This window comes from Erinaceus europaeus, chromosome X (assembly GCF_950295315.1).
Source record: "Erinaceus europaeus chromosome X, mEriEur2.1, whole genome shotgun sequence".
Classification (NCBI taxonomy): Eukaryota; Metazoa; Chordata; class Mammalia; order Eulipotyphla; family Erinaceidae; genus Erinaceus; species Erinaceus europaeus.
In genome coordinates, this window is record NC_080185.1 from 2,039,461 (window position 1) to 2,062,251 (window position 22,791).

General features: G+C 61.9%; 2 protein-coding genes across 4 annotated transcripts in view; one reads left to right on the forward strand and one right to left on the reverse strand.

Annotated features, from left to right (window-relative positions):
* Nucleotides 1–1,702, reverse strand: part of ABCD1 (ATP binding cassette subfamily D member 1) — a 15,417-nt gene extending 13,715 nt beyond the window's left edge. For both annotated transcript variants that reach the window (XM_060182920.1, XM_007534875.3), the window contains exon 1: nucleotides 99–1,702. In XM_060182920.1, coding sequence (XP_060038903.1) covers nucleotides 99–995 — 897 coding nt within the window. In that variant the 5' untranslated portion in view covers nucleotides 996–1,702. The remainder of the gene's footprint in view (nucleotides 1–98) is intronic.
* BCAP31 (B cell receptor associated protein 31) lies at nucleotides 1,703–21,715 on the forward strand. Of its 2 annotated transcripts, none has more exons than XM_060182923.1 (8): nucleotides 1,703–1,815; nucleotides 2,445–2,552; nucleotides 4,181–4,281; nucleotides 8,206–8,353; nucleotides 19,269–19,404; nucleotides 20,129–20,252; nucleotides 20,704–20,804; nucleotides 21,387–21,715. In XM_060182923.1, the coding sequence occupies exons 2-8, from the start codon at nucleotides 2,461–2,463 to the stop codon at nucleotides 21,423–21,425; spliced, it is 741 nt and encodes a 246-aa protein (XP_060038906.1). In that variant the 5' UTR covers nucleotides 1,703–1,815; nucleotides 2,445–2,460; the 3' UTR covers nucleotides 21,426–21,715. The 2 variants fall into 2 exon arrangements, with proteins under 2 accessions (XP_060038906.1, XP_060038905.1); XM_060182922.1 differs by having other exon boundaries at nucleotides 1,709–1,815; nucleotides 2,440–2,552.
* The last annotated feature ends 1,076 nt before the right edge of the window (nucleotides 21,716–22,791 follow it).

A 22,791-nucleotide genomic window follows, 5' to 3' on the forward strand; every position in this document is an offset into this window, starting at 1 on the left:
GGCCTGTGAGTGCACGGCTTCTCTGTCACTCAGACTGCCTGCGTCTGCCCCCACCCACCCCTCCAGCCCCACACCTGGGGCCGCCTGGGGCTGCCCACCTCGTGGCCCCCATAGAAGGCGATCTCCTCTGAGTTGGCTACCACTCGAGAGTGCATGTAGCGGAGCTCCCCCTTCCTCCGAGCTTCCTCAGCCACCAGCTCCCCAAACTTGGGGGAGAAGGCCCGCAGCACGTTGGCCGTGAGAAAGACCACGAGGCCGGCGATGGCCGAGGGCCAGGCGGTGCCGGCCCCGCGGGAACGGGCTGCCCGCACCAGGGTGTAGGCCGTCACAGCCACGTCCAGCAGTGGCTTGGTCAGGTTGGAGTAGAGGTGTGCCACGGAGGCAGCGAAGGCCACCACGTCCTCCGTCAGGGACTGGTCGGGGTTGCGCAGCCGCCCGTCCATGTTGCTGACCCGGTAGTAGGTCTGCTGGGAGAAGTAGAGGCTGTAGGCGTGGGCTACCAGCCGGCTGCGAAAGGCTAGGGCCAGCTGGCCCTCCAGGTAGCGGATGGCACTGTTAATGAAGGTGGCGGGCAGGGCGATGAGGAGCCACTGCAGGAGCTGCCAGCCGAAGGCTCTCGGGTCCTTGCGCACGATGCAGCGGGCCAGCCGGCCGTCCAGGCGGGCCACGTACACCGACAGGAAAGTCCGGCTCACCAGTGCAGCCGAGTGCAGTGCCAGCAGCCCGGTCTCCCGACACAGGATCCTGGGGAAGAGCAGGCGCAGGAGCCACAGCAGTCGCTGCAGGAAGACCCGGTTCACACCAGCTTTGGTGGCCGTGGCCTCCAGGGTGGACACCGCGGCCGACGCTGGCACCTGTGGGCCCCTGGCCGGGGTGAGGCACTGCCGCACTAGAGGGTAGATTTTGTGGGCTCCATAGGCCGTGAGGGCCAGGATCACCGCCGTGCGCTTAAGCATGGCTCCCCGGGAGCCCCGGGGGGTGGAGAGCACCTGCATGTCGCCTGGGTTGGATGCCTGGGCCGGGTGGGACTGGTGTCCGAGGCGGCTGGTTGGCAGGTCGGCTGCTCTGACCCCAGGCTCGTTGTCTAGGCAACTGGAAACCTCCTTGTGGTCCCTGAGCCCGACGCTTGAGGGCCACGGGGCAGCGCTGGGACCCCAGGGGTCGTGGTGAGCGCCAGGCCCTCCAGGGTCGCGGCCTGCACTTGTCAGTCCCCAGTCCTGGGTCAGGAGCTGCAAGGGATGGGCCCGGAGGGCGTCTCTTCCTCTCCTCTGTTCCTGCCCTGCTGGTGCCCTTCCTCGGGGCACCGGGCGCGTCTCTCTGCTCGGAATCCTGGCCGACGCGACCGTGACTCCGACACCCTCGCTGAATCCCCTCCCACCCCTCCCGGGGCGAGACAGGGCAGGGGAGGAGGCGGAGGAGTGGCAGGAGGAGGAGCCGAGGCGACACCGCCCCACCCAGTCCTGGCCCAACGGCGGGGGGGGGGGCCGGGGGGGGCCGGGGGGGGGCCTGGGGGGCCCGCCCCTCCGCGGACCACAGAGACGTGGGAGGACCGCGCGGGCTAGACGGGCGGCCAGGCGCCTTCCGCCCAGGCCCCGCTCCGTTTCCCGCGCGCCGTCCTCCAGGCGTCGCTGCTCTCCGCGCGCCGGGGGCGCAGGCCGGGCTGGGGGCGAAGCCTCTCGCTCCCAGGGGCGGGGCCTGCGCGGCGGCGGCGCTTCCGGCTTCCGGCGTCGAGGGCGGGCGGGAGGGAGGGGCCGGCTGTCGTGGGAGAGTGCTGTGCGTCGCGGCGGGGCGTGCGCGGTGACTGTGGGAAAGTCGGTGAGCGCGCTGGCGGGGGTCGCGGCGGCTGACAGCAGGCCCTTCGGGGCCCTGGGCGGCGGCTAGGGCCCGTGCGGTCGGGGGCCGGGCGGGCGCGGGGGCGGCGGCGAGAGCCTTTCGGGGCGCCGCCCGGGTCGGGGTGTGGTGGAGGCCGCCCGCGCCGGCTCCCGGGCCGCTGAGTCGGGGGGTCTTGCAGGGACCGCTGCTCCTCGGCCTTCGTGTGCGGGGCCGCCCCTGCCCGGTGGGGGTGCCCGGCCTGCCCCGCCCGAGGCCCTGCGCCCCGGCCCTGCGGGGGAGGAGGGGGCGCCCCGGATTCGGGGCGAGCGCCTTCCTGAAACAGCGTCGCCCCGGGCCTGCTGCGGAGCTCCGTCTGCCGCGCCCCTTGCGGGGACTCCGGTCCTGTCCCCACCGTCACCGTGAGCGCTTCTCCCGGGACCCTGCGCAGGGGTCATCGGTCACCCACGTTGGCAGGCGGGCCGCGGGTGACTGGGCGAAGGGGACACTGGACCAGGCCGCCTCGGCGGGGCGGTCACCACGTCCCGTCTGCGTGCGGGAAGCAGCCGGGAGGCCGCGGGCTGCAGGTGGCACCGCCCCCGCCCTGACACCCGTCCCCTGTGTGGCCAGGACAGCAGCTCGGGCAGCACCATGAGTCTGCAGTGGACTGCCGTGGCCACCTTCCTGTACGCCGAAGTCTTCCTCGTGCTGCTGCTCTGCATCCCCTTCATTTCTCCCAAGAGGTAGGGGTGCGAGGGGCCTCTTGGTGGGGGCTCTGGCAGCAGGGCGGCGGACACAGGCAGACCCCGTCTGGGGGGTGAGGGTGGCAGGGCTCATGTTTGCCGTTTGCCTACCTCTGCCACAGTTCTGCGTGGTCACATCTTTTCTAGTCAGCTCTCTTCCCGGTGCCCCAAAGAGGAGGAAAGCTGGCTCCAGTTCTGCTCGGGGACGATGACCTCTCCCTCCCCTTGGGTCCCTGGGGTGCAGGGATGGCAGCGTGGGGTGGTGAGTTGGTGACTTCTGCCCTCCTAAGTGTTCTCGCTGGCATTGCGTGGTAGCCTCCCCGGCATTACTCAGCCTCTGAAGGATGAGGCCGGAGTCCCCGTAATGAAGAGACCTGGTAGGAGGTAATTGGCAGTGGCTTTTTAATTACACGAGCACATCGCTCCGACTTAGGAAGTTGCAAGTAAAGCTGAGTCTCTGCGAGGTGCTTTTACTGACAGTCACAGCTCTCTGCTGTGGCCCGCTGGGCCATGCAGACCCCTCTGAAGCCCTGCAGGGCTCCTGGACAGGAGGCTGCTGTGTGAGTCCATCTCGCCTCTTTCGGTTGGTTCAGAGTCAGTGGGGAGGCAGGGGAGCTGCAGTCTCTGAGGGCAGCCAAGCTGGTTCTTGCCAGAAGTCAACCGGAAAGAAAACCAAAGGGAAGAGGGAGCATACAGGAAGTGACAGATCTGAGATAGTTATCGACAGAAGGCGGAGTCAGAACACTACCAGTCCAGGCACAGACCTGCCTCCAGGGACAGAAAAATGATGACAGTTGGACTCTGGGACTCTGGCTCCGATAATGAGGGGTTCTTGTTGCTACTCTCAGCGTCTGCTGATGGCATGGTGACTGCACTGAAGGCTGCTCTATGGCAAAGCTGCATCTGGAAGTATTTATGGGGGAAGTGAAAGGCGGTCAGTGATGTGCTTTGCCAATAACAGGCCTGTAGAGGTCTGGGTGAGAGAAATTGGGAAGGAAGGGGGTAGGGAGAAAGAGAGACATCTGCAACACTGTTTAACTGCTCGGGACACTTTTCCCCTCTAGGTGGGGACTGGGGACTTGAACTAGGGTCTTTATGCACTGTCACGTGTCTGCTGTAACAGACGTGCCACCGCCTGGCCGCCAAGTTTCTGATTTCCCCTTCTCGGAGACTATCAGCACTTAGCGTTGTCTTCCCCGACCTGGGGTGGACGTGAATAAGTAGAGAGCACACCCTGCGGTATGGGGCTCTAAGTCGGAGCCCCGCAAGAACTCTGTGGGTGACGAAGTGGTGTCTCTCTCTCTCTCTCTCTCTCTCTCTCTCCAGGAAACAGAAGATCAAAGTTGGGCGCAGCTCAGTGGAATCACAGGCGCTTATTGAGACCCTGAATTTGATCCCCAGCATTACATTCTTTTAAAGGCCTTTTCTAGAGATTTCTAGTTGTAGACACGCATTTCTTAATGTTTTACAAACTGCCGAGCAGATGTCACATCAGGGCTGAGGCTGAGTCTGTGTGGGATGTCCCTTCGTGGGAGAAGAGTACAAAACTGGATTCTGTTCTCAGGGTCCTGGGGCCCGAGTGGGTACATTTTCTGTCTCCCCCTAACTTTTCTGTCTTCCCTTAACAGATGGCAGAAGATTTTCAAGTCCCGCCTGGTGGAGCTGGTGGTGACTTACGGCAATACCTTCTTTCTGGTTCTCATCGTCATCCTTGTGCTGCTGCTCCTTGGTGAGTGAGCTGTGCCAGGGGCCAGCTTCCTGCCCCAGACCCTCGGCTGAGGCCTCTGCCGCAGGGCCCCAGGCCACGTTCTCAGCATGCTGTTCGGAGACAGACCACTGAGAGAGAGCACTGGTCTTCCTCTTGGCTCCAGAGGAGGGTCCCTGTGCCTGCAGAGAGGTGCTGCAGGCTGCCAGCGGGGTGCCCGCAGTGGTGAGCAGCCACTAGGCAGCCTTGCGGGCACCGCCTCACACTCGTGGCTCCCGGGGCATTCTAGCATTGATGCTACAAGACACAAATGGGCCCATGCCAACCTCAGTTTAGAGCGCTGCCCCGCCACTTGGAGAGCAGTGACCGGCTTCTCCTTCCTGTGGGAAACAGGCCTCCAGTTGGGTCCCCGACAGTCCTGTGTGCACCACACCCTGCAGCGTGTGGGGACTGAGGCCTGGCAGCCTAGATCGTGTGGGGTGCGTGTCCCAGGGTGCCGGAGACCTGGGCCAGCCGTCAGACCTTTCTGGGCCTTCCAGCCCTGCTGTTCACTCTGTCACGCACAGGGGTAGGTAGGGCTTAGAGAGAGCAGGCCCTGAGCGTGCCGTGGGCCAGGTGGAGCTAAGACAGAAGGCAGACGTTCTGTGCCATGGCTCCCAGGAGTGCTCAGGTCTGACTGGCAAACACATGCTTTGCTGTGGTGAGTGAGCGGTGTGGGTTCCAGAGTCCTGGCCTGCTGCTGCTATAGACTACAGTGCTCCCGTCTTGGAGCTGCGGTGCCCTCCTCCCCAAGTCTCCAGCCAAAAATTGCCAGGGGCGTGGCGGGGGGAGTGCTAGAAGCAGGGGCCGCAGCCAGCTCTTCCCACTAGCCGAAGTGTTAGGCTGTTCTCCTTCCTAACCTCCCGGGCTTGACGGGATCTGTTCAGGCAGGACTGTCTCTGAACAGGCCAGGTGCGGCCGACTCTTCCCAGCCATGGAGAGTGGGTGCCAGCTACTCACAGATGTCGCAGTTCTTGGAACACCTAGCAAGGCTCCAAGAAACACTTAACAGTCAGTTTTTTTTCCCCTGAGTGGCCTCTGAGCACAGTGAGTGGGGTGCAGTGTAAGTCACTGAGCAGGCTACAAGACTTAACTTTGAGGGCTGAGGGGGGGAGGCAGGAGACCCAGCTCGGGTGTGCCCTCGGGGGCTTACCTTTCCTGCACGTGACACTTCATGGCCTGGACTCGGCCAGTTGGGCTGTGGGGCACTTTGGAAAGCCCAGTTGTTGGCAAAGTCGCCATTTTCTTTGCTGGTGTCAAGGGAGCTCTCAGAAGTTACAGAGAGGCGAGCAGGGGTAGATAGCATAGTGGTTATGCAAAGAGACTCTCATGCTGGAGGCTCTGAAGACCCAGGTTCAATCCCCCCCCCACCATCCACCAGAGCTGAGCAGGGCTCTGGTAAAAAAAAAAAGTTACTGAGAGGTATTGGTTCTGATGACTGCTCCCTAACCTCCAGGGGGCAGGAGAGCCCCCACAAATGCCATAAATTTGTGGTAAGTGCTAGTGGCTGGCACACATGTGCCACCAGCTGGAACTGGGTCCTAGCCTTCACTGGGCAGAGGCCAGAGCCGGGATCATAGCACTCTGCTGTGTGTCCTGAATAGTGGGGCCCAACACCTCCCGTCACCAGTCTGCTTTCTGCTACTGACCACGCTCGTCCTGAGGTGGTGGGGCTCCTCCCTACTTGCTGGGACAGTGTAACAGTGGCATGTTTCTCATCCCCCCAAAGAGGGCATCGTGGTTTCTGGTTTTTTTGTATTTATTTATTTTCCCTTGTGTTGCCTCCCTTTTTGTTGTTGTTATTGATGCTGTCGTTGGATAGGACAGAGAGAAATGGAGAGAGGAGGGGAAGACAGAGAGGGAGGAGAGAAAGACAGACACCTGAAGACCTGCTTCACCGCCTGTGAAGTGACTCCCCTGCAGGTGGGGAGCCGGGGGCTCGAACCGGGGATCCTTACACCAGTCCTTGCGCTTTGCGCCACCTGCACTTAACCTGCTGCGCTACGGCCTGACTCCTGGCGTTGTGATTTCTAAATGTGAGAAATTTGACTTGGAGAGTTGAAGTGCTCCCATGACCCCACGTCTCACAGGCCGCCGTCAGCAGCAGTCTAATCACTCCCGAGGGCACTTTTTAAAAAAAAATTATTTATTTATTTTTTCATGAGAAAGGAGGAGAGAAAGAACCAGCCATCACTCTGGTACATGCGCTGCCGAGGATCGAACTCAGGACCTCATGCTTGAGAGTCTAGTTCCTTAGCCACTGCACCACCTCCCGGACCACCCGAGGGCACTTTCTGTGCTGCTCGGCACTCGGGATAGGACTCGTGTCCCAGTCCCACTGCAGATGAGTTTGCACTGTGCTCTTTTTGCTGACCAGGTCTTAGGCAGCTGTCTACAGTCTTTGGATCTTTTGAAAGATTACACTGCGCCCGGTCCCACGATGACACTGCAGTCTAGTGCCCTCTTACAAATGCCCGTGAGCATCTCACACAGGAGCGAATGCAGAGATCTGAGGGCACACTCCGAGAGGTGGTATCGATGCAGCCCAGGCTAGAAACGCTCCCAGCTTTGAGTCCCCGGGGCCACTGACCCAAATGTGCCCAACGGGGGTGTTCAGCAAGGACTGCTTCTTTCTCACTGTCGAGGAGGAGGTTGGACAGTCCAGGATCAAGATGACAGTGCGGTTGGAGTTGGGCCCCCCTTCCCGGCTCACACAGCTGGCTTCTTGCTGTGTTCCCACATGGAAAGAGGAACGGCAGAGCTTTCTGAGGGTCTCTGACAAGGACATTAGTCCCGCTCATGAGAGCTCCACCCTCACAACTTGATCAGCCCCTAAAGGGCTAGCTTTGCGCGATGCCTTCATGTTGGGGGGTGGTCCTCGATTTCGGCGCGAGAATTCGGGGGAGAGGAAGAGAACTCTCAGGTCTCTTGGTGCCTTGCTGATGCCCTTGGAGACGCTTTCCGGTTCAGATTGAACCCGGATGCTGGCGCCCAGACCACGGCACCTGAGACGAAAAGTTCAGAAGCAGACGGTGCCCACACAGATGCCTCGCCGTTCTCGGGGGTCTGTCATGAGCCTTCTTTGGCATGGCATGTCTTCACGTAAAATGATTTCCTGGGTGAGGGGCAGTAGGTTGGAATGGTTCCCTTCCTGCATTACCAATGTAAATATGTCTCTGCTGGACCACCCAGTAGCTGGCAGGGACCCTCTCCACCTCTGAGCATATGCTCCTGGGTGCCTGGAGCTTGGCAGCCCCAGCATATGGTGGGCAGCTTTGTGCCGTGTAGGACCTGCCCTCTGTTCTGGGGGAGATGGACACTAGGTGTCTTCAAGCGTGGCGTGTGTTCCAAAGGGAAGAGTGTGTGGCCGTGGAGCTGGAGGTGACAGCTTCAGGTAGAAGGGGCACGTACTGCCTTGCACCCTCCCGGGGGTCATTGCGCCATCACCGAGCTCTTCCCACACGTCTAGTGCCTTAGAGCTTAAGGTGAGGCCGCTCGACAAGGGACTGGAACGTGGCTGGGGTACAGCACATGCCTCGCCGTGCACAAGGCCTGCGTTTCCCTGGCACCACCTACCAGGCTTGGCTCTGGCAGGCGTCAGGACCGCCCCGGCTTATCAGCCGGCTGGCTGCTGGCTCACCTGACTGGAGAGCATGGGAAAAGTCGCCAGGCACCATGGGAAAGGGAGCTGCCCTCCTCCCTGCCTGCAGTCCCTCTGACTCGGTCAGAAATTCCACCCAGATGATAACAGGCTTGCGGTCTGGTAGGATGGGGGTGGAGGAAAGAAGAGCCTGTGGAGAAAGTAGGTGTGAAGGCGGAGCTGTGTGCGGAAGAGAGCGCTAATGGGGCGAAGGCGCCCCCTCCCGCCGTGCCCGGGGGCGCTGACGCCCCCCATCTCTTGCCTTGCAGACGCTTTCCGTGAGACACGGAAGTACGACGACGTGACAGAGAAGGTGAATCTCCAGAACAACCCTGGGGCCGTGGAGCACTTCCACATGAAGCTCTTCCGCGCGCAGAGGAACCTCTACATCGCTGGCTTCTCCTTGCTGCTGTCCTTGTGAGTGGGGGAGGGTGGGGGCTCCCGGGCCAGTCTGTGACGTGGACTTGTGGGGCAGAGGACGGGGGGCGGGGGAGGGTCTTGCTGTTTGGAACTGCAGGCCAAGCGCCTCGTTGGCTCACACTGCAGCCTGAGGAAGTGGCGAGGTGGGACCTTCTGGGGGTGCGCTTCGAAGCCCAGTTCGGTTGATGTTTGGGGTCCTGGCCCAAGAAGCGTGCATTGAGGCGCACCCCGTCCCTGAGGCCTTCCCTGATGTGGGAAGTCTGTCCCTGCAGTAGCACACGAGCTCTGGACCTCCCAGGGCTTTCTGGAGGGAGGCTTCTCACATGGCCGAGTGCCTGGCCGGGGGCTGGAGCGGCTGATGGCAGGCCAAGCCAAAAGGAAGCTCGCTGCGGCCGTGCTCAGAGCCCCGCTGTCTCGGTATAGCCGGTAGCTCTGGATGGCGCTCCGGAGAGGCCCGCTGTGCTGCTCCTCGGTGGCTCCTCCCCGGGGTCACCAGGGCAGTGTGTGCCGGCTTTGGAGTGATTCCCCTCCCTGGTTGCGCCGCCCACGGGGCAGAGTGGCAGAGTGGGGTGGGCTGGAGCTGCAAGCTCTTTAGGTAGGCGTGTGCCTATCGGGAGACATCTGCGAGCGCGAGTCTGGAAACTCCCAAGCCCAAAGCGAGGCAGCGGCAGTAGTCAGACACATGCCCTGGACTCCTAGGGAGCTCCACGGAAGCGCGGCCGTGTAGTCTGACAGAGCGGGGGCAGGTTGCGGGGCAAAGTGCTGAGAGCCACTGCAGGTGAGTCTGAAGGGAGCCGGAGAGACCACGGGAGGATGGGTGGACAGCTGTGAGGCCTGTCTGCGCCAGAGGAGCACACAGCTGGAGGGCTGTACCGGGGAGCGGCAGCCACTGACGAGCCCCAAGAGCAGGGGGAGCTGGGATCCCCTTGGTGTGGGGGTCGCTCTGCAGCTTTTTGGCAAGGCCGGAGCTAGGTCCTGGCTGGTGGTCGTGACCCTTGGTGTAGCCCTGGAGAGAGCCCTGTGTCTACACTGCCCAGGCACAGCTGGCAGGAAGCCGCGTCTCTGCCATCGCACTTGCAGAAGTCGGACAGGTGGGAGCAGGGCCCGAGCGGCGCCCGCCCGCCCACCTCCCCACATAGCTGTGCTGCCAGGGACAGCAGGGACAGGCAGCACGGCCGGCCTGCACCTCCTACAGCATCGCATGACCCTTGGGCTTCGCCTGCTCTGCCTTCGCCCACCTTTCTCACCCGGTAGCCTGGCTCGGTGATTCTTCCGGATGACTCGTTCAGCCCTCTTGGGTTCTTGTCAGTGGCCTGGCAGTGTCCCGTCACACGGGGGACCATTGTGTGCTTGACAAGTCCCCTGATGGCTGCTGGGGCGCTGCCTCGAGCTTCTGAGTAGCAAAAGCTGCCTTTCCACACAGCTGGCCTCTGGGCTACACTCCTGCGCTCATGTGCTCTGCCTGTGGTCTCTTCTTTCTTTTCTCTCTCTTTTTTTCTTTGATTTACTTCTTTTTATCTTTATTTATTGGAAAGAGATAGTCAGAAATCGAGAGGGTAGGGGAGCTAGAGGGAGAGAGCAAGAGAGACACCTGCAGCCCCGTTTCCTCACTCACAAAGCTCCCTTACTGCAGCTGGGCCCCAGTGGCTTGAACCCAGGTCCTTGTGCATTGTAGTATGTGTGGTCAACTAGGTATGCCACCACCCAGCCTCCCTTCGAAAAACAACACGTTTTTCTTCCTAGTGATTTCCTAATGGCTTACAGGATATCCTCACAAGAGTCTGAGGGTGGAGTTCCTTGCTGAGCCCACCGCTACCGTTCTGTGCTCCGTCATAAACACCACGGTCCTCACACCGTCAGTTTGGCTGTTCTGTGCGTTTTTCCCCCTCTTGAAGTTCATGGGCTTCGGTTGTCTGTATTCCACATGTGAGTAGAAAGAACCCTGTGGAAGTTGCCTTCTCTTGTTGATGTTTGGAAGCTCACCTGGTGTCCTGGCCCTGCAGTGCTGCTCTCCCCGGTCCAGGGGCCATGCCCGAAGGACGGGCTTAGCTTGGCTGCGTTGGGGCATCGGAGCTTCTGAGATGGAGCTCATCTGGACCTGGGCAAGCGCATGTGCCATGCTTACTGTGCATCTGGGTGCATTCGCTGGAGAGAGTGCGGGACCTCTGTCCCCAAGCCACTCAGGCTCTGCCTGCTCCGGCTGTCTTTGTCCCTCACTCTTGCACTGTCACTCATCTCAGTGCCAATCCTACTGTCCCCACACCCCACCAGGGTGTCTCGGGAAGCTTGCGGCCCTGGCTTGTTTCTGTTCGCAGCACGCCTCTGTCAGCATGTGCTATCCCTCCGAAGCGTGTCAGTGTCCTTGCTTCCTTGCCCCTCCTGACTCTGGCCCGTGTTCTCTCCCAGTGGACCGTGGGCTGTGGCTTGCTGCTGCCGCGAGTCGTGTGGAAGTGGGAGGGAGTTAGCCCTGTCGCCCTTCTCTGCCGGCTGCTCCACTCACAGTCCTGGCCCGACAAGCCCGAGTGTGTCTCCAGCCAGCGAGAGGCCGCAGCCGGTGGGGTTCCCCAGCAGGTGCACATTCCAGGCGCTGGAGGCCTGGTTCCCCTTCAGCTGCCGTGTGGCCTTGCAGAAGCAGCCGGACGTGTTCTCATCTGTCACGATGGGGCACATCTGAAGGCTGGCCCCGCCCGTATGGGCTGTCTGTGTGGCTTGCCTTTGACTGTGGCTGAAGCTGGCCAGGCAGCAGTGACGCGCCACATGTGGGCATGGAGGAGGCAGGGGTGCAGCTCTGGCGAGAAAGGGGCTCAGTGGCAAAAAAGGGGGGCTTCAGAGGGGCCGAGTCTGTGTTGTGTCCCTGGCCAGACAGCAGCTTGGCAGGCTGATGTGGGCATGCCCGCCTCTGACTAGACCACAGTGGACTGCTGTGCGCCTTACTACTCTTTTTTTTTAAATTATTTATTTATTTATTTATGAGAAACATGGGAGGAGAGAAAGAACCAGACATCACTCTGGTACATGTGCTGCCGGGGATTGAACTCAGGACCTCATGCCTGAGAGTCCAGTGCCTTAGCCACTGCACCACTCCGGGACCAATTTTTTTTTTCAGACCTGCTTCACCGCCTGTGAAGTGACTCCCCTGCAGGTGGGGAACCTGGGGCTCGAATCGGGATCCTTACATTGGTCCTTGCGCTTTGTGCCATGTGCGCTTAACCTGCTGCACCACCGCCCGACTTCCATTACTACTCTTTTAAAATCTTTTATTTGTTCATTTATTGGCTAGAGACAGAAAACTGAGATGGAAGAACAAGATGAGGGAGGGAGGGAGGGGAGAGACACACACACATCTGGAGCCCTGCTTTGCTTGTGAGGCTTCCCCCTGCAGGTGAGAGAGACACACACCTGGAGCCCTGCTTCACTTGTGAAGCTCCCCCCGTAGGTGGGGGTCAGGCACTTGAACCCAGGTTCTTGCACACTGCAGCATGCACTCAGCTGAGCATGCCAACCCCCGCCGCCCGCTGCCCCCAAGCCGGGACTGCTCTTACAGTCTGTTCTTCTGGTTGGAAGGCACCTGTCCCATCAAAGAGCTATCCTCTGCTTCCAAGTCCTCGCTACTCCCAGGTTGCTGAGCCTTGACACCCAGCCCCTTGTCCCTTTCACATGGCTGGGTCTTGCTGAGTCTCTCGCTAGTGCAGTCACTGGAGGGTGGAGAGGCTTGAAAGGCGGAAAGGCTTTTTCTGGAATGTGCTTGCAGCCACTGGTGGCTGTACTTATGCTGTTCGCCTTTGCAGACTTGTAAGCGCTCTGCCCGCCAGGCGCACCTTCATCCTTACATCTGCTCTGCGAGAAGCCGGGGTTCAGAGTTGAGAGACGTAGCTTAAGTTCGCAGAAGCAGTCTCCCGTAGAGCCGAGAAGCCGAGAACTCAGAGCCACAGCTGTGGTACTGGGTTCTTTCTTACAGAATCCTCTGGGGCTGGGTGCTGGTGCAGCTGGTTGAGTGCACGTGCTACCATGTGCAACGACCTGGGTTCCAGCCTGCTGCCCACCTGCAGGTGAAGCTCTGGTGAATGGCAGGACTGCAGGTCTCCTACCCCCACCCCCTCCTCACATTCCACTTGCAGTTTCTCGCGCCCAAATACCACCAGGCTCCATCCTGCTTAGCTTTCGAGATCCGGTGAGATCGGGTGTGTTCAGGGTGGTATGGCTGGCGCCTTCCCTTTCAGTTTCTCTGTGTCTGCCCAGTTAAGAAGTGAAGAAGGTATTACAAAGCCTTCCGTGCCTTCAGCACCATGCCTAGCCAGACCTGCCGTGTGGAGCTTGGGCTCCATGGAGTCCGTCCCGAACGCCGTCCGAGGGTAGCGGTCTGTCCCTAACTGTGCCCAGCCAGCTGCCCTCTGGGAACACTGAGCCTGTCTCCCTGGTCTTTTCCTGTTACGAACGGTGGTTAACCCTCTCTGTGGCCACTCTGCAGGGATCTCCTAGCGCCTTTCTTTCTCACTCATCTCATGGAGGGCTGAGGAGGTGCTTCCTTGCTCCCTGCGCCCCCAGCATGGCTGGGCTGAACTTAGGAAGGGCAGGAGTGGTGGGAGTCAGTGGACCTGGCCCAGGCCCAGGTGTGTCCCCGAGTTCCATGCAGAAGAGCACTGGGCGAGCTTCTCCAGTGACTGGTGCCATCAGTTGCAGGTTCGCATCGACCGCAGTGCCAGCGTGGGTTGGAGCAGGAGGGCCTGCGAGCGGGTGCAGGCTGGAGGTTGCTGAAGCCCGAGCCAGAGGTGGCGAGAGGGGCGTGAGAAGTGCCGGCCACTGCAAGGGCGGGGAAGAGCTGCAGGGAGCCCGGTGACTGAGGCGCTGGTGGCATTCTGGGGGCACCTGTAGGGAGCAAGCCAAGGCCCAGGGGCGAGGGGTGAACTCTGTGTGGGGAGTCGGGGGCTCCCTGCAAGCAGCCCGGGTGCCGGGAAGGTCAGTGGGGCAAGGCTGGCCCTGAGGGAGAGGGCCTGGGGGGCTAGAAGAGCTCTGGGAATTCACTGTGGGGCTCGCACCTCCCAAGGGTTCTTCCTGGCCCCTCGGCGCCTCTCCGTGCCGGGGGACACGTGCCCTCGTAAGGGTGGTGTGGCCAGAGCTCTTGCTCCGGCAGTGCTGGAGGTCGGGCCTGGGACCTGTTGTGTGCAAGTCCTGCACTCTGCCAGTCTGCTGCCTCCAGCCCCTCCTGTGGCTTTTCTAGACTGTTCTGAAACTCACATTGGCCACGGTAGGCTGTCTGAGCCATTTCTGTGTGTCCAGGCCGGTGCTCATAGCCCACGCGCACATGACCAATCTGCAGCGCTGTGCTGTCCCCAGCACAGCCCGAGTGCCCACTCCCGGGGCCTCCCCTTCACTGTTCAGGCCACGCAGACTGCCAGCCCATCCGGCCTCACTCCCCCAGCCTATCCCTACCCTGTGACCTTTCCGACTCTTGGAATGGCCCACCGGCCTGTTTGCACTGTGTCCTTTGGGACATGGCCCCTCCCATTAGGTGCCCTGTCCTACATGCTGGGGCTGTTCCCAGGAGCTTCTGCTCCCCCGAGGGCCTGAGCCTGTGAGGTGTTGGCGTATGCCTCCGGGCTGAGGGGACAGCCTCAGACCTGTGTGTCTGGACCAACCTTGTCCTGTGGCAATGGTTGGAGGTGTCCCGAGCTGGCCCAGCTGGGCCCCAGGAGATCTGGCCCCGGAGCCCCTAGTGGGGGTGAGAGGGCCCCGGTTCCGGTGAGGCTGCGGTCAGCAGGCCCTTCAGTTAGCCTTGGGGTGGCGGCAGCTGTCCGTCCTCTGCTGCCGTTTTTCTGTCTCCTTGGTGCTCTCCTCTCCGCTTGGGGACCGGAGCTGGCGGTGCTCCCCTGAGGCTGCTGCTGAGCTGGCTGTCACGTCTTGGTTTTCTCTGCCTCGCCGTAATGTCAGCTGAGGCATGGACCCAGGCGGTGGCCCCCATCCAGCCCCAGGGGAGCCTGCCTTTGTTCACCTTAACACTGTCCCCAGGGCCTTCTCACTTTCCGCCTCTCCCTCTGGCAGGCTTGAGTGGCCACGGCCAGCCAGCTGTGCTGCTCCTCGCTAGGCGACTCCCCCACTTCTAGGAGACGGCTACCCCCTGCATGTGGGGCCACTCTGCAGATTGCTGGGTGGCTGCCTCCTTCCTCCTGCCCAGGGCTGGTGGTAGCTAGCTGTCAGTGGCTAGCTGTGTCCTCCAGTCAGTCACCCCCCATCTCACTGCCTGGACTAGATGTGAGCTGGAGGCCACCACTGGCAAAAGGATGTCTCGGTTTATGATGTTAGAGAGACAGAGAGAGAGAGAGAGAGCGTGCGTGAGAGCAGCGAGCTGGGGAGATAGCACAGAGGATCTGCAAAACTCCCTGGCAGCCCGAGGCTCTGAGGCCCCAGGTCCACTCACTAGCACCACCATCATCCAGAGTTGAGCAGGGCTCCAGGAAACTAAGAGAAGGAGGGAGACGTCATAGGAGTCCTGAGTGTGTGTGTGCATCTGACCAGAGCTCAGAGTGAAGCTCAGGTGACCTTTCACATCTTCTGCTCACCCACAGCTCACTGACTCAGCCAGTTGAAGCCAGTGTCCAGATCAGGTGACTGAGGCCACGGCGCTTCCACTGAGGGAGAGCTGCTGGGCTCGGGTGTGCTGGCCACCACTGCCGCGTTCCGGTACACAGGGGCCTCAGGCCTCCACGGGGGCTGTGAGCCCATGTCCTTGAGGGCTGGGCCTAGGGGCCCCCAGAGGGAGGAGGGGGACCGGTGTAGTGAGAGCTCGCTGCACAGAATCCAGGCTGAGCTGACACCCGGCGGCGCCAGCAGACAGTCCTTGTGCCCTCCTGGGCCCGGGAATGCCTTCTCACTCCCTCCAGAGGGGCTGGAAGCAAGTCAGGATCTCGGTTCCAGGTCTGTCCCTCTGAGGCCTGAAGCAGAGAGCTGGGGGATGGGGAGCAGGCTGGGTGGTGGGAGGGCCCAGGTCTCCCTGCACCCCAGGGAACTGGGCACCTCACTGACTGGCTGTGGGCTGGCTGCACCCCCCACCCCACCCCGGAGCACGGCTGACAGCCGGCAGTGCCGCTGTCCTGTTGAAGCCACTTTCAGACACTCAGGCTGGCAAGGCTGGTAGTGTCCGTGCTGGACACACTCCCAGTTCCCAGTTGTCGGTGTCTGCTGCTTCTGCTTCTGGCCGTGGCTGGTGGACGGCTGGGGGCCATGCCTGTGGGCCTTTGGACTCAGTTCCTTGTGCTGGGCGCCCAGCTGAGGCCCCTGCCTCCCGCTGACTGCGTGGAGACTGCCAGGTAGGCCACCAGCACGTGGGGACCAGTGGTCTGCTCTCTGTGGTCACTCATCTCCCGGCTGCCACAAGGCCGCAGAGTCGGCTCACTCCCGGTGGTGGTGCTTTTAACTCCTTCTTCTTCTAGCATTTGCCCTTCTTCCGTAGCCAGTCAACAGCGTCAGGTTGAAAGCTGTCAGGAGCTGCTTGTTGCTGGCTTTGAAAGTGACTGGGATCCATGTGGATTCAGTCGGCTAGGAAGGATCGTCAGTTTCCCCAATGAATGGGTACTCACGGGATGCACCACGAGAAGGTCGATCCAACTCCTGAGGCTGGGGGACAGGCTGGCTGGCCGCATGCCCTGTCCCTGGCCGCTGAGCTGACTTAGCATTGCAGGGACTGGGCGCCAGCAGGGCCCAGGCTTCTGAGAGGCTGACTTTTCGGCTGCAGACCCTCCCTTTTTCCAGCGTCCGTGCCAAGTCAGGAGCGAGGCTGACTGCGGCTGAGCTGCACTCGGGGCGGCCCTTTAGGAAGGTTCTCTCTGGCTCTTCTCAGAAACTCCTTCTTCCTGCCAGGACACCAGGCTCTTGCTCATGGGAGTTTCCCGGGGCATCACCTGGCTCCTGCTTCCCTGCCTCCTGCTAGGGATTTTCCTAGCCTTCCCTGGGCCAGGCCACTCCATGGAGCAGGGCTGCCGTCCCCCCGGACTGTCAACAGGTGGCGCTATGACACCAGCTTCCCACTTGCCTTAGGGCCAGTGGGGTGAAGGGGGGTTGTCCACCTGGCTGTCCCACCATGGTTCCTGAGGCCTCCTGACCTAGATCATCGAGAGAGTGTGGCACTCCGGGAGGCATGGCCACTGCCGGTCAACCTCAGTTGGGACTTGGGAAGGCCCGCTTCCTGGCTCAGGGCCTCAGGAGGGGCGAGGAGCCTGTCTGCGCCCCTCGCTGTGCTTGGCGGCTCCCGGTATCCACAAAGGCTACTTCTCTTGTTGACTCAACCTTTATACCGGCGCGAGTATGCATTCTGCAGCCAAGCCAAATTCAGGGCTGTCTGTCTCCTCCTAAGCTTGGTGCCTGGAGCCTGACTCCCCAGGCCTCTGAGCCCCAAACCTCAGGAACCCCTCCAGCTCTGGGCATGCCAACACTCTTCCAGACCACTTCTCTGAGCCATGATGTGCGGGCAGGGGAGGTGGACCAACACTTGTTGACGGCTGGCTCTGCCCTTCCTCCTGGCCCTGCTGTCCCCGGGGTTTGTGGCTGCAGCCGGGGAGTGCGCAGGCAGAAAGGCCTCCTGCTGGGTCTGGACAGTTAAGGTGCAGGGAAGGTGCCCGGATGGCCTGGTACGAGTGAATAGTGCTACTCTAGGCTTGACCTGGGGGCCCAGCGGGCCTCCTCACTCCGCCTCTGGCACTGAGTGCCCTGAGCCCTCTCAGCGGCTGCCACAGTCACAAGCCTGCTGGCTCATCAGCATGGGGCTGACGTGGCACCGTCCTGCTGCCGTTTCCTTTCCCCTGGAACTCGGGCACATCGGCCTGTGTCCCTCTGTGGCTCTGCCCGTGTCCCGAGTGTGAAGACTCACTGCCAGAGTAGGGTTTGGAGCGGGGCTCTCAGCCAGGAGGGGAGACCTGGCAGCACACCCAGCAGGGGCGGGGGCTGGACGTTGAGTGGGGGACAGGAGCGACGATGTGCTGGGACTGTGGAGAGAGGTGACTCTGGCATCGTGTGGGGCGTTCGGAGCTGTTAGGATCATGCAGGACAGAGCCAGTGCGGGACATCCCTATTGTGGGGGCGTATGAAGGGGACACAGATAGAACTTTGCAGGGCTGGTTGCAGACTGCGGACGCACGGGTAGCCGAGGGACAGGCAGCTGGGCACCATGGACAGTGATGGTCCTGCTGGGTTGGCACAGAGGAAGGAAGGGTGCAGGGATAGTGGGGTTCCGGGAACATGGAGATGAGAGTGTGGGATTGTCTTGGGTGGCTGGGAGGAAGAGGTGTGAAGAAGGGTGCTCAGAGGGACAGGCTGGGCACCAGGCGCCATGCTGGAGCCTTCTCACAGCTGAGGGACCCTGGGAAGATTCAGCCAAGGCCCCTGGATGGGTCTGCTGCCCGTCCTGGCCCTGCCTGGCTGCAGAGGGGTGGCTGGGAGGGTGTTGAGGAGAGCTGGGCCCCTGCCGTGTTGCTGCTGTCATCACTGCTGCCGCTGTCACCTTCCTGGGTAATTGGGGCAACACCTTGGTCACTCGCAACACTGCTGGAGTCCTGCCCACGGTATCCACCTGCCTCCCCCTTCTGCTGGGTCTGCCAGGTGGCACGCATGCCCTCCCCCTTGCCAGCTCCAGCTGGGAGGAGCTCCGTCCTGGGCCCCGAGCTACCCCACGTAGTGCAGGGAGGGTGGGGCCCACTCCAACATGCCTGCCTGGAAAGGCCCGCCAGAGATTCCTGCCCTGCCCTGGGGGGACCCACCACCATCTCCTCTCCAGTTTCCCATTGCCTGGGCACCCCCTTCAGCTCCGGCTGCAGCCCTAGCCCGTGGGGGCCAGGCTGGTGGGTAGCGGGGGCTGAGACAGGGAAACCTGAGCCCTGGGCCACGAGGTTCCAGGCGCTAATTTTAGAGAGCACATGTCACTGGAAACTGCCCTCTTCTGCCAGGGACCAACAACCTGACTGTCTGTACTGCCAAGGCCCCCTGGAGTCTCTCCCCAAAGCAGGAAGCCCCCTCCAACCCGCTCTCCCTTGGTGACAGTGCCTGCCGTGCCCAGGCTGGAGATGGCTTGCCTGGCATCTTGCCCACCCCAGGTGTTTGGAGTGCTTCGGGTGGGAGTGCCTGCCAGGCCACAAGCCCAGTTCCCTTGCAGCCCCTCACACTCTGCGCCTCCCACCGAGCCGTGCAGGCCAGAGCCCCATCCCCAGCACGGGGCAGCTCCCTAATTGGGGGCTGTTGGAATAGGGGCTTTCTCAGCAGTGGAGCAAGGCCTGCCTTCCTCCGGCCTTCCCAGCAAGGGTGGCTCTGGGAAACGGCTCCGTGGCTCCTGCGGCCACCTGTCTGCTCCTAGGGCCCGTGTGGGCGCCAGCTGTGCCCCCGAGCCCCGGCCTTCCATTCTGTCTCTTGCCCTGGGAGAGTTTGGTGTGGCCATGCTATCCGGCGTGTGGGTCCCGTGTGACAGTTTCTGTGCAAAGGTGTTCGGGCCCGGGCTAGAGAAAGGGCTGGTGCCCTCCTGCTCTTAGTTGGGACTTGCCGACCCTCGGAGCAGGCCACAGGAGGCCGACTGCCCCAGCTTCCCCTCAACCTTGTCCGGCGACTTCAGTGCTGAGCCTGAGTTTGCTTCTGGGGACACAAGGCAGCAGGGTGGACAAGGGGATGCCAGCAGCCTCCTGAGCTTATCGTGAGGGCCTGGTTCCGGGCACCCCACTTCCTGTGCCCCAGGGCAGTGTGCACTGTGTTGGCGGCACCCGGCTCCGCCTCTCACCTCTCGCCTCGTCTCCAGTCCCCAGAGGGAGGCCAGCAGCCTCCCCCGGCTGCCGGGAGGGCAGGTCTGGGCTGGAAGTGGACGTGGGGCGGGAGCAGCAGGGCAGCCCACGCTGACGGTTCGCTTCTTTTGCTCACTTCTTCTTTCTGTAAACAATCTCAGCTTGCTTAGACGCCTGGTGACTCTCATCTCCCAGCAGGCCACCCTGCTGGCCTCCAACGAAGCCTTTAAAAAGCAGGCGGAGAGCGCTAGCGAGGCGGCCAAGAAGTACATGGAGGAGAACGACCAGCTAAAGAAGGTGTGTCCCACCAGATCTCCTGCCGGCCACGCTGATCCTCACGGCCCCGTGGACTGGGATCTGTGGAGCAGGGCTCCTGGCTCAAGGGCTGAGCATCGGCCCGGAGGAGTGCTTCTTAGTGGGGCACTTGAGCAGCAGGGGTCCCCACTCTGCCCTGAGAACCTAGATGAGATGGCCCCTGGGCCCAGAACCATGTGTGATTCAGGGTGGACGAGCAGGGGAGGCAGGCCCTGGGCTCCTGAAGATGGTGCTTAGCTGGGGATAAGGCCGGGGCTGGGTGGCTAGTCCTCGAAGGCCAGCCGGGAGAGGTGCCAGCCAAGCAGGCAAGAGGCAGGTGCCTGGCTGCTCACGTGCAGCCATGTTCAGGGCTCCTTGGCCTGAGTGAGCTGCGGGGCCTTGGAAGAGGAAGGAAGGGTGTCTGGTCAGTTGGGGGTGACTGGCAGAGAGCCCGAGATTACAGCTCTTGAGTCACTGGCGGCGTGGTAAGCCCCACGGAGCTGCTGAGCAAGGAGGCAGGGCTGGGGGCCAGGCGGGGCGTGTGGCCTGCGAGCAGGTGGCCCTGCTGGCCCTGCCCTTGCCCTCGGCTGGCAGCCACACCCTGGCCTCTGCTGGGTGGCTGGGGACAGCAGCGGCCCAGTTCTGCACTGACATTTCCCAAGGGGTATGTGCCCAGGCAGCTTGAGGAATGGCAGCCCCTCACACAGGCATTTGGTACCCTACGCAGGAAGCAGCCGCTGGTGGCGTGAAGCTGGGGGGCGGAGACATCCAGGGCAAGGTAGAGGAAGAGAACAGGAGTCTGAAGGCCGACGTGAAGAAGCTCAAGGAGGAACTGGCGGTCAGCAGGCAGAGTGAGTGTCCGGGACCGACCTCCACCGCTGCCACCACTCGCCTCGGGCCAGTCTTGGTCCCTGAGTCTCCCGTGCTCAGAGGCCAGGCGCAAACACGGTGCCCTGTACAGCCCCTGGGAGTGGCGTCAGTGCTGCCTATGGGGTCCTACCCAGGAGAGCCTAAGGAGCCCCGTAGGCTGAGGACCAAGTCTAGAGTCTTTTGTCCAACTTCTTAATGGGGGCGCGGGGCTGGTGGTGGTGGAGAAACAAGAAGTTACGCCGCAGCTGACAGTTTCTGGAAACCCTGCCTGGCTGCCTCTTCTTCCCTCTCCCCCAGCGTTCTCACAACCTTCGGCCTGGGTTCCCCCCCCCCCAGTTGTGTGGGCCAGCCCTCCTTGCTTTCCTGCCCCTCAGGGCCCAGGCTGCTCCCCCTAACCCCCATCCTCCTTGCTTCCTTCATCGTGCGGCCCAGAGCTGGAGAAGGCGGAGAACGCGGCACTGGCCATGCGCAAGCAGTCCGAGGGCCTGACCAAGGAGTACGACCGCCTCCTGGAGGAGCACGCCAAGTTGCAGGTTCGCAGGCCCGGCCGCTGCGCCCCTTGTGTGGGCAGGAGTGGGCAGTAGGTGATGACCACTCAGTAAGGTGACCCTGGCGGGGAGAAGGCACTGCACACGGCCTTCTGTGCCTCATGCTCAGTGTCTGCTCTGAGAGCACCTCTTGTTTTGTGCCAGCCTGGTCCGTGGTGGGGCCCCTGTTGAGCTTGAAGCACCACTGGCCCCCTCCCCGCCCCCAGGCCCGGCCTGAGCCCTCAGACTAACCCCATCTGAAAGCTTGGTGGCTTGAGGGGTGGTGTTCCGGTGAGGTGCGTACCCCACAGTTTGGACACCACTGGCATGCCCTGCAGGAGGGATGTAGGCTGGGCAGGGGCTGTCACCCAGGAGGAAGTGACAAGGCAGGCTTCAGGGGCTCCGGGAGAGGTGGTGACACACCGGCTTCCATCTGGGCCTTCAGCCAGGCCCTCGCACACCACAGAAGTGGTGCTAGGCTTCGGGTCTTGGCTGAAGTGGGGCTCTGTGGGTGCTGTCGAAGGGGTAGCACACCAGCTCCTGACTGGAGGGCTCGAGGGCCAGCACGCTGGTTTCTGTTCCTTGCAGGCAGCCGTGGACGGCCCCTCGGACAAGAAGGAGGAGTGAGGGTCCGCTCCCTGCCCGCCGCCGGCGGTGGCCACCCAGCCTGCCCCCCATGGAACCTGGCTTGGTCCCTGCTGCCACCCACCTCCTTGTACCGCTTGCACTTCCACAGTCCCGGCCGCCCCCAGTGTGAGGGGGGCACCCACGGCCGGTGTGCCAGGAACAACCCCCTTTTCCATTGCACGTTTGCATTTAGGGTTCCAGGCTCATTTGCTCTGGTCACGCGGTAGGGTGGGGTGGAGGAGGCAGGCTAGTGTTTCTCTCGGAGACAATAAAAACTAACGTTTCTGTGGCGTGTGTGCATCACTGAGGCAGGCAGACGTGAGCAGGACCACTCACCAGAGACCCCCAGCCTGTGTCCTTCGGCCATGACAGTACTCGCCCTGGATCCTCCATTTCCCTCCACTCCTGGACCCCGCTTTCCAGCCAACACCTGAGGCTTGGCACAAGGGAGAGGAAGCCAGTGGGGCTTCCGGGTGGCAGCCTTGCCTGCCACCTCTCGGGCCTGGCCATCACACTTGGGACAGATAGGAGGTGGCAGAGCGCCACCAGTCACTCCCTGCCCCACCTCCTGAAGCCTTACAGGATGACCTCTGACTAATGCTGCCTGGCAGAGGACACTTGCCCTTGGCTGTGACCTGTGACAGGCCCTGGGCAGAGCTGGGTAATGGTGAGGGGTGGGTGCCCTCCTGTCGGGTGCAAACCCCAGCTGGCTCCTCCGCCCTCAGCAGGACCTGAGGCGGAGTTGCCATGGTCCATCTCAATTTTATGCTCCCTTTCTGCCCGCCCTGGGGGCTGGGTGCGGTCAGAGCATGATGGAGGTGCTTCCTCTGGGTGTCCGCGCTGTCCGATCTGCTCCTGCCCAGGCTGCTCCACCCCCCTGATGGTTGGTTTTTTTTTTTTTGTTTTGTTTTTTTAATGAGACACGCACGCACGCTGCTCATGCCTTATGATGGGACTGAGGATTGAACTCTTGCATAACCACATGCTACTGCCCCCGCCCTTCCCTGCTATTCATGAGGAACTCTGTCTGTGCCCCCCACACACACACACACACTGCCAGCCTCTGAGCAGGCTTCGCTGGTTGTGGGCTGGTCCCCATCTTCCAGGAAGTGTTCCCGGCCTCCCTCGGCCCCCTTTAGCTTGTCCTCTGAACTGGCAGAGGCAAAGTCCAAGCGGCCTGTGGCTTCTTTCCTGGGCAACAGGGCCCTGGGGGAAGCAGTGTCAGAGGTAGAAGCCTAGACCGGAGGATTGCTCCAGGCCAGGTAGGCTGTACCCTCCTACGGTGCTGCCAGTAGTGCCTGGATTCTCTGTCCCACACTCCTTTCCTGGGCTTGGTCCCGAGTGAAGGCGCCTGCCTGGCCGGGCT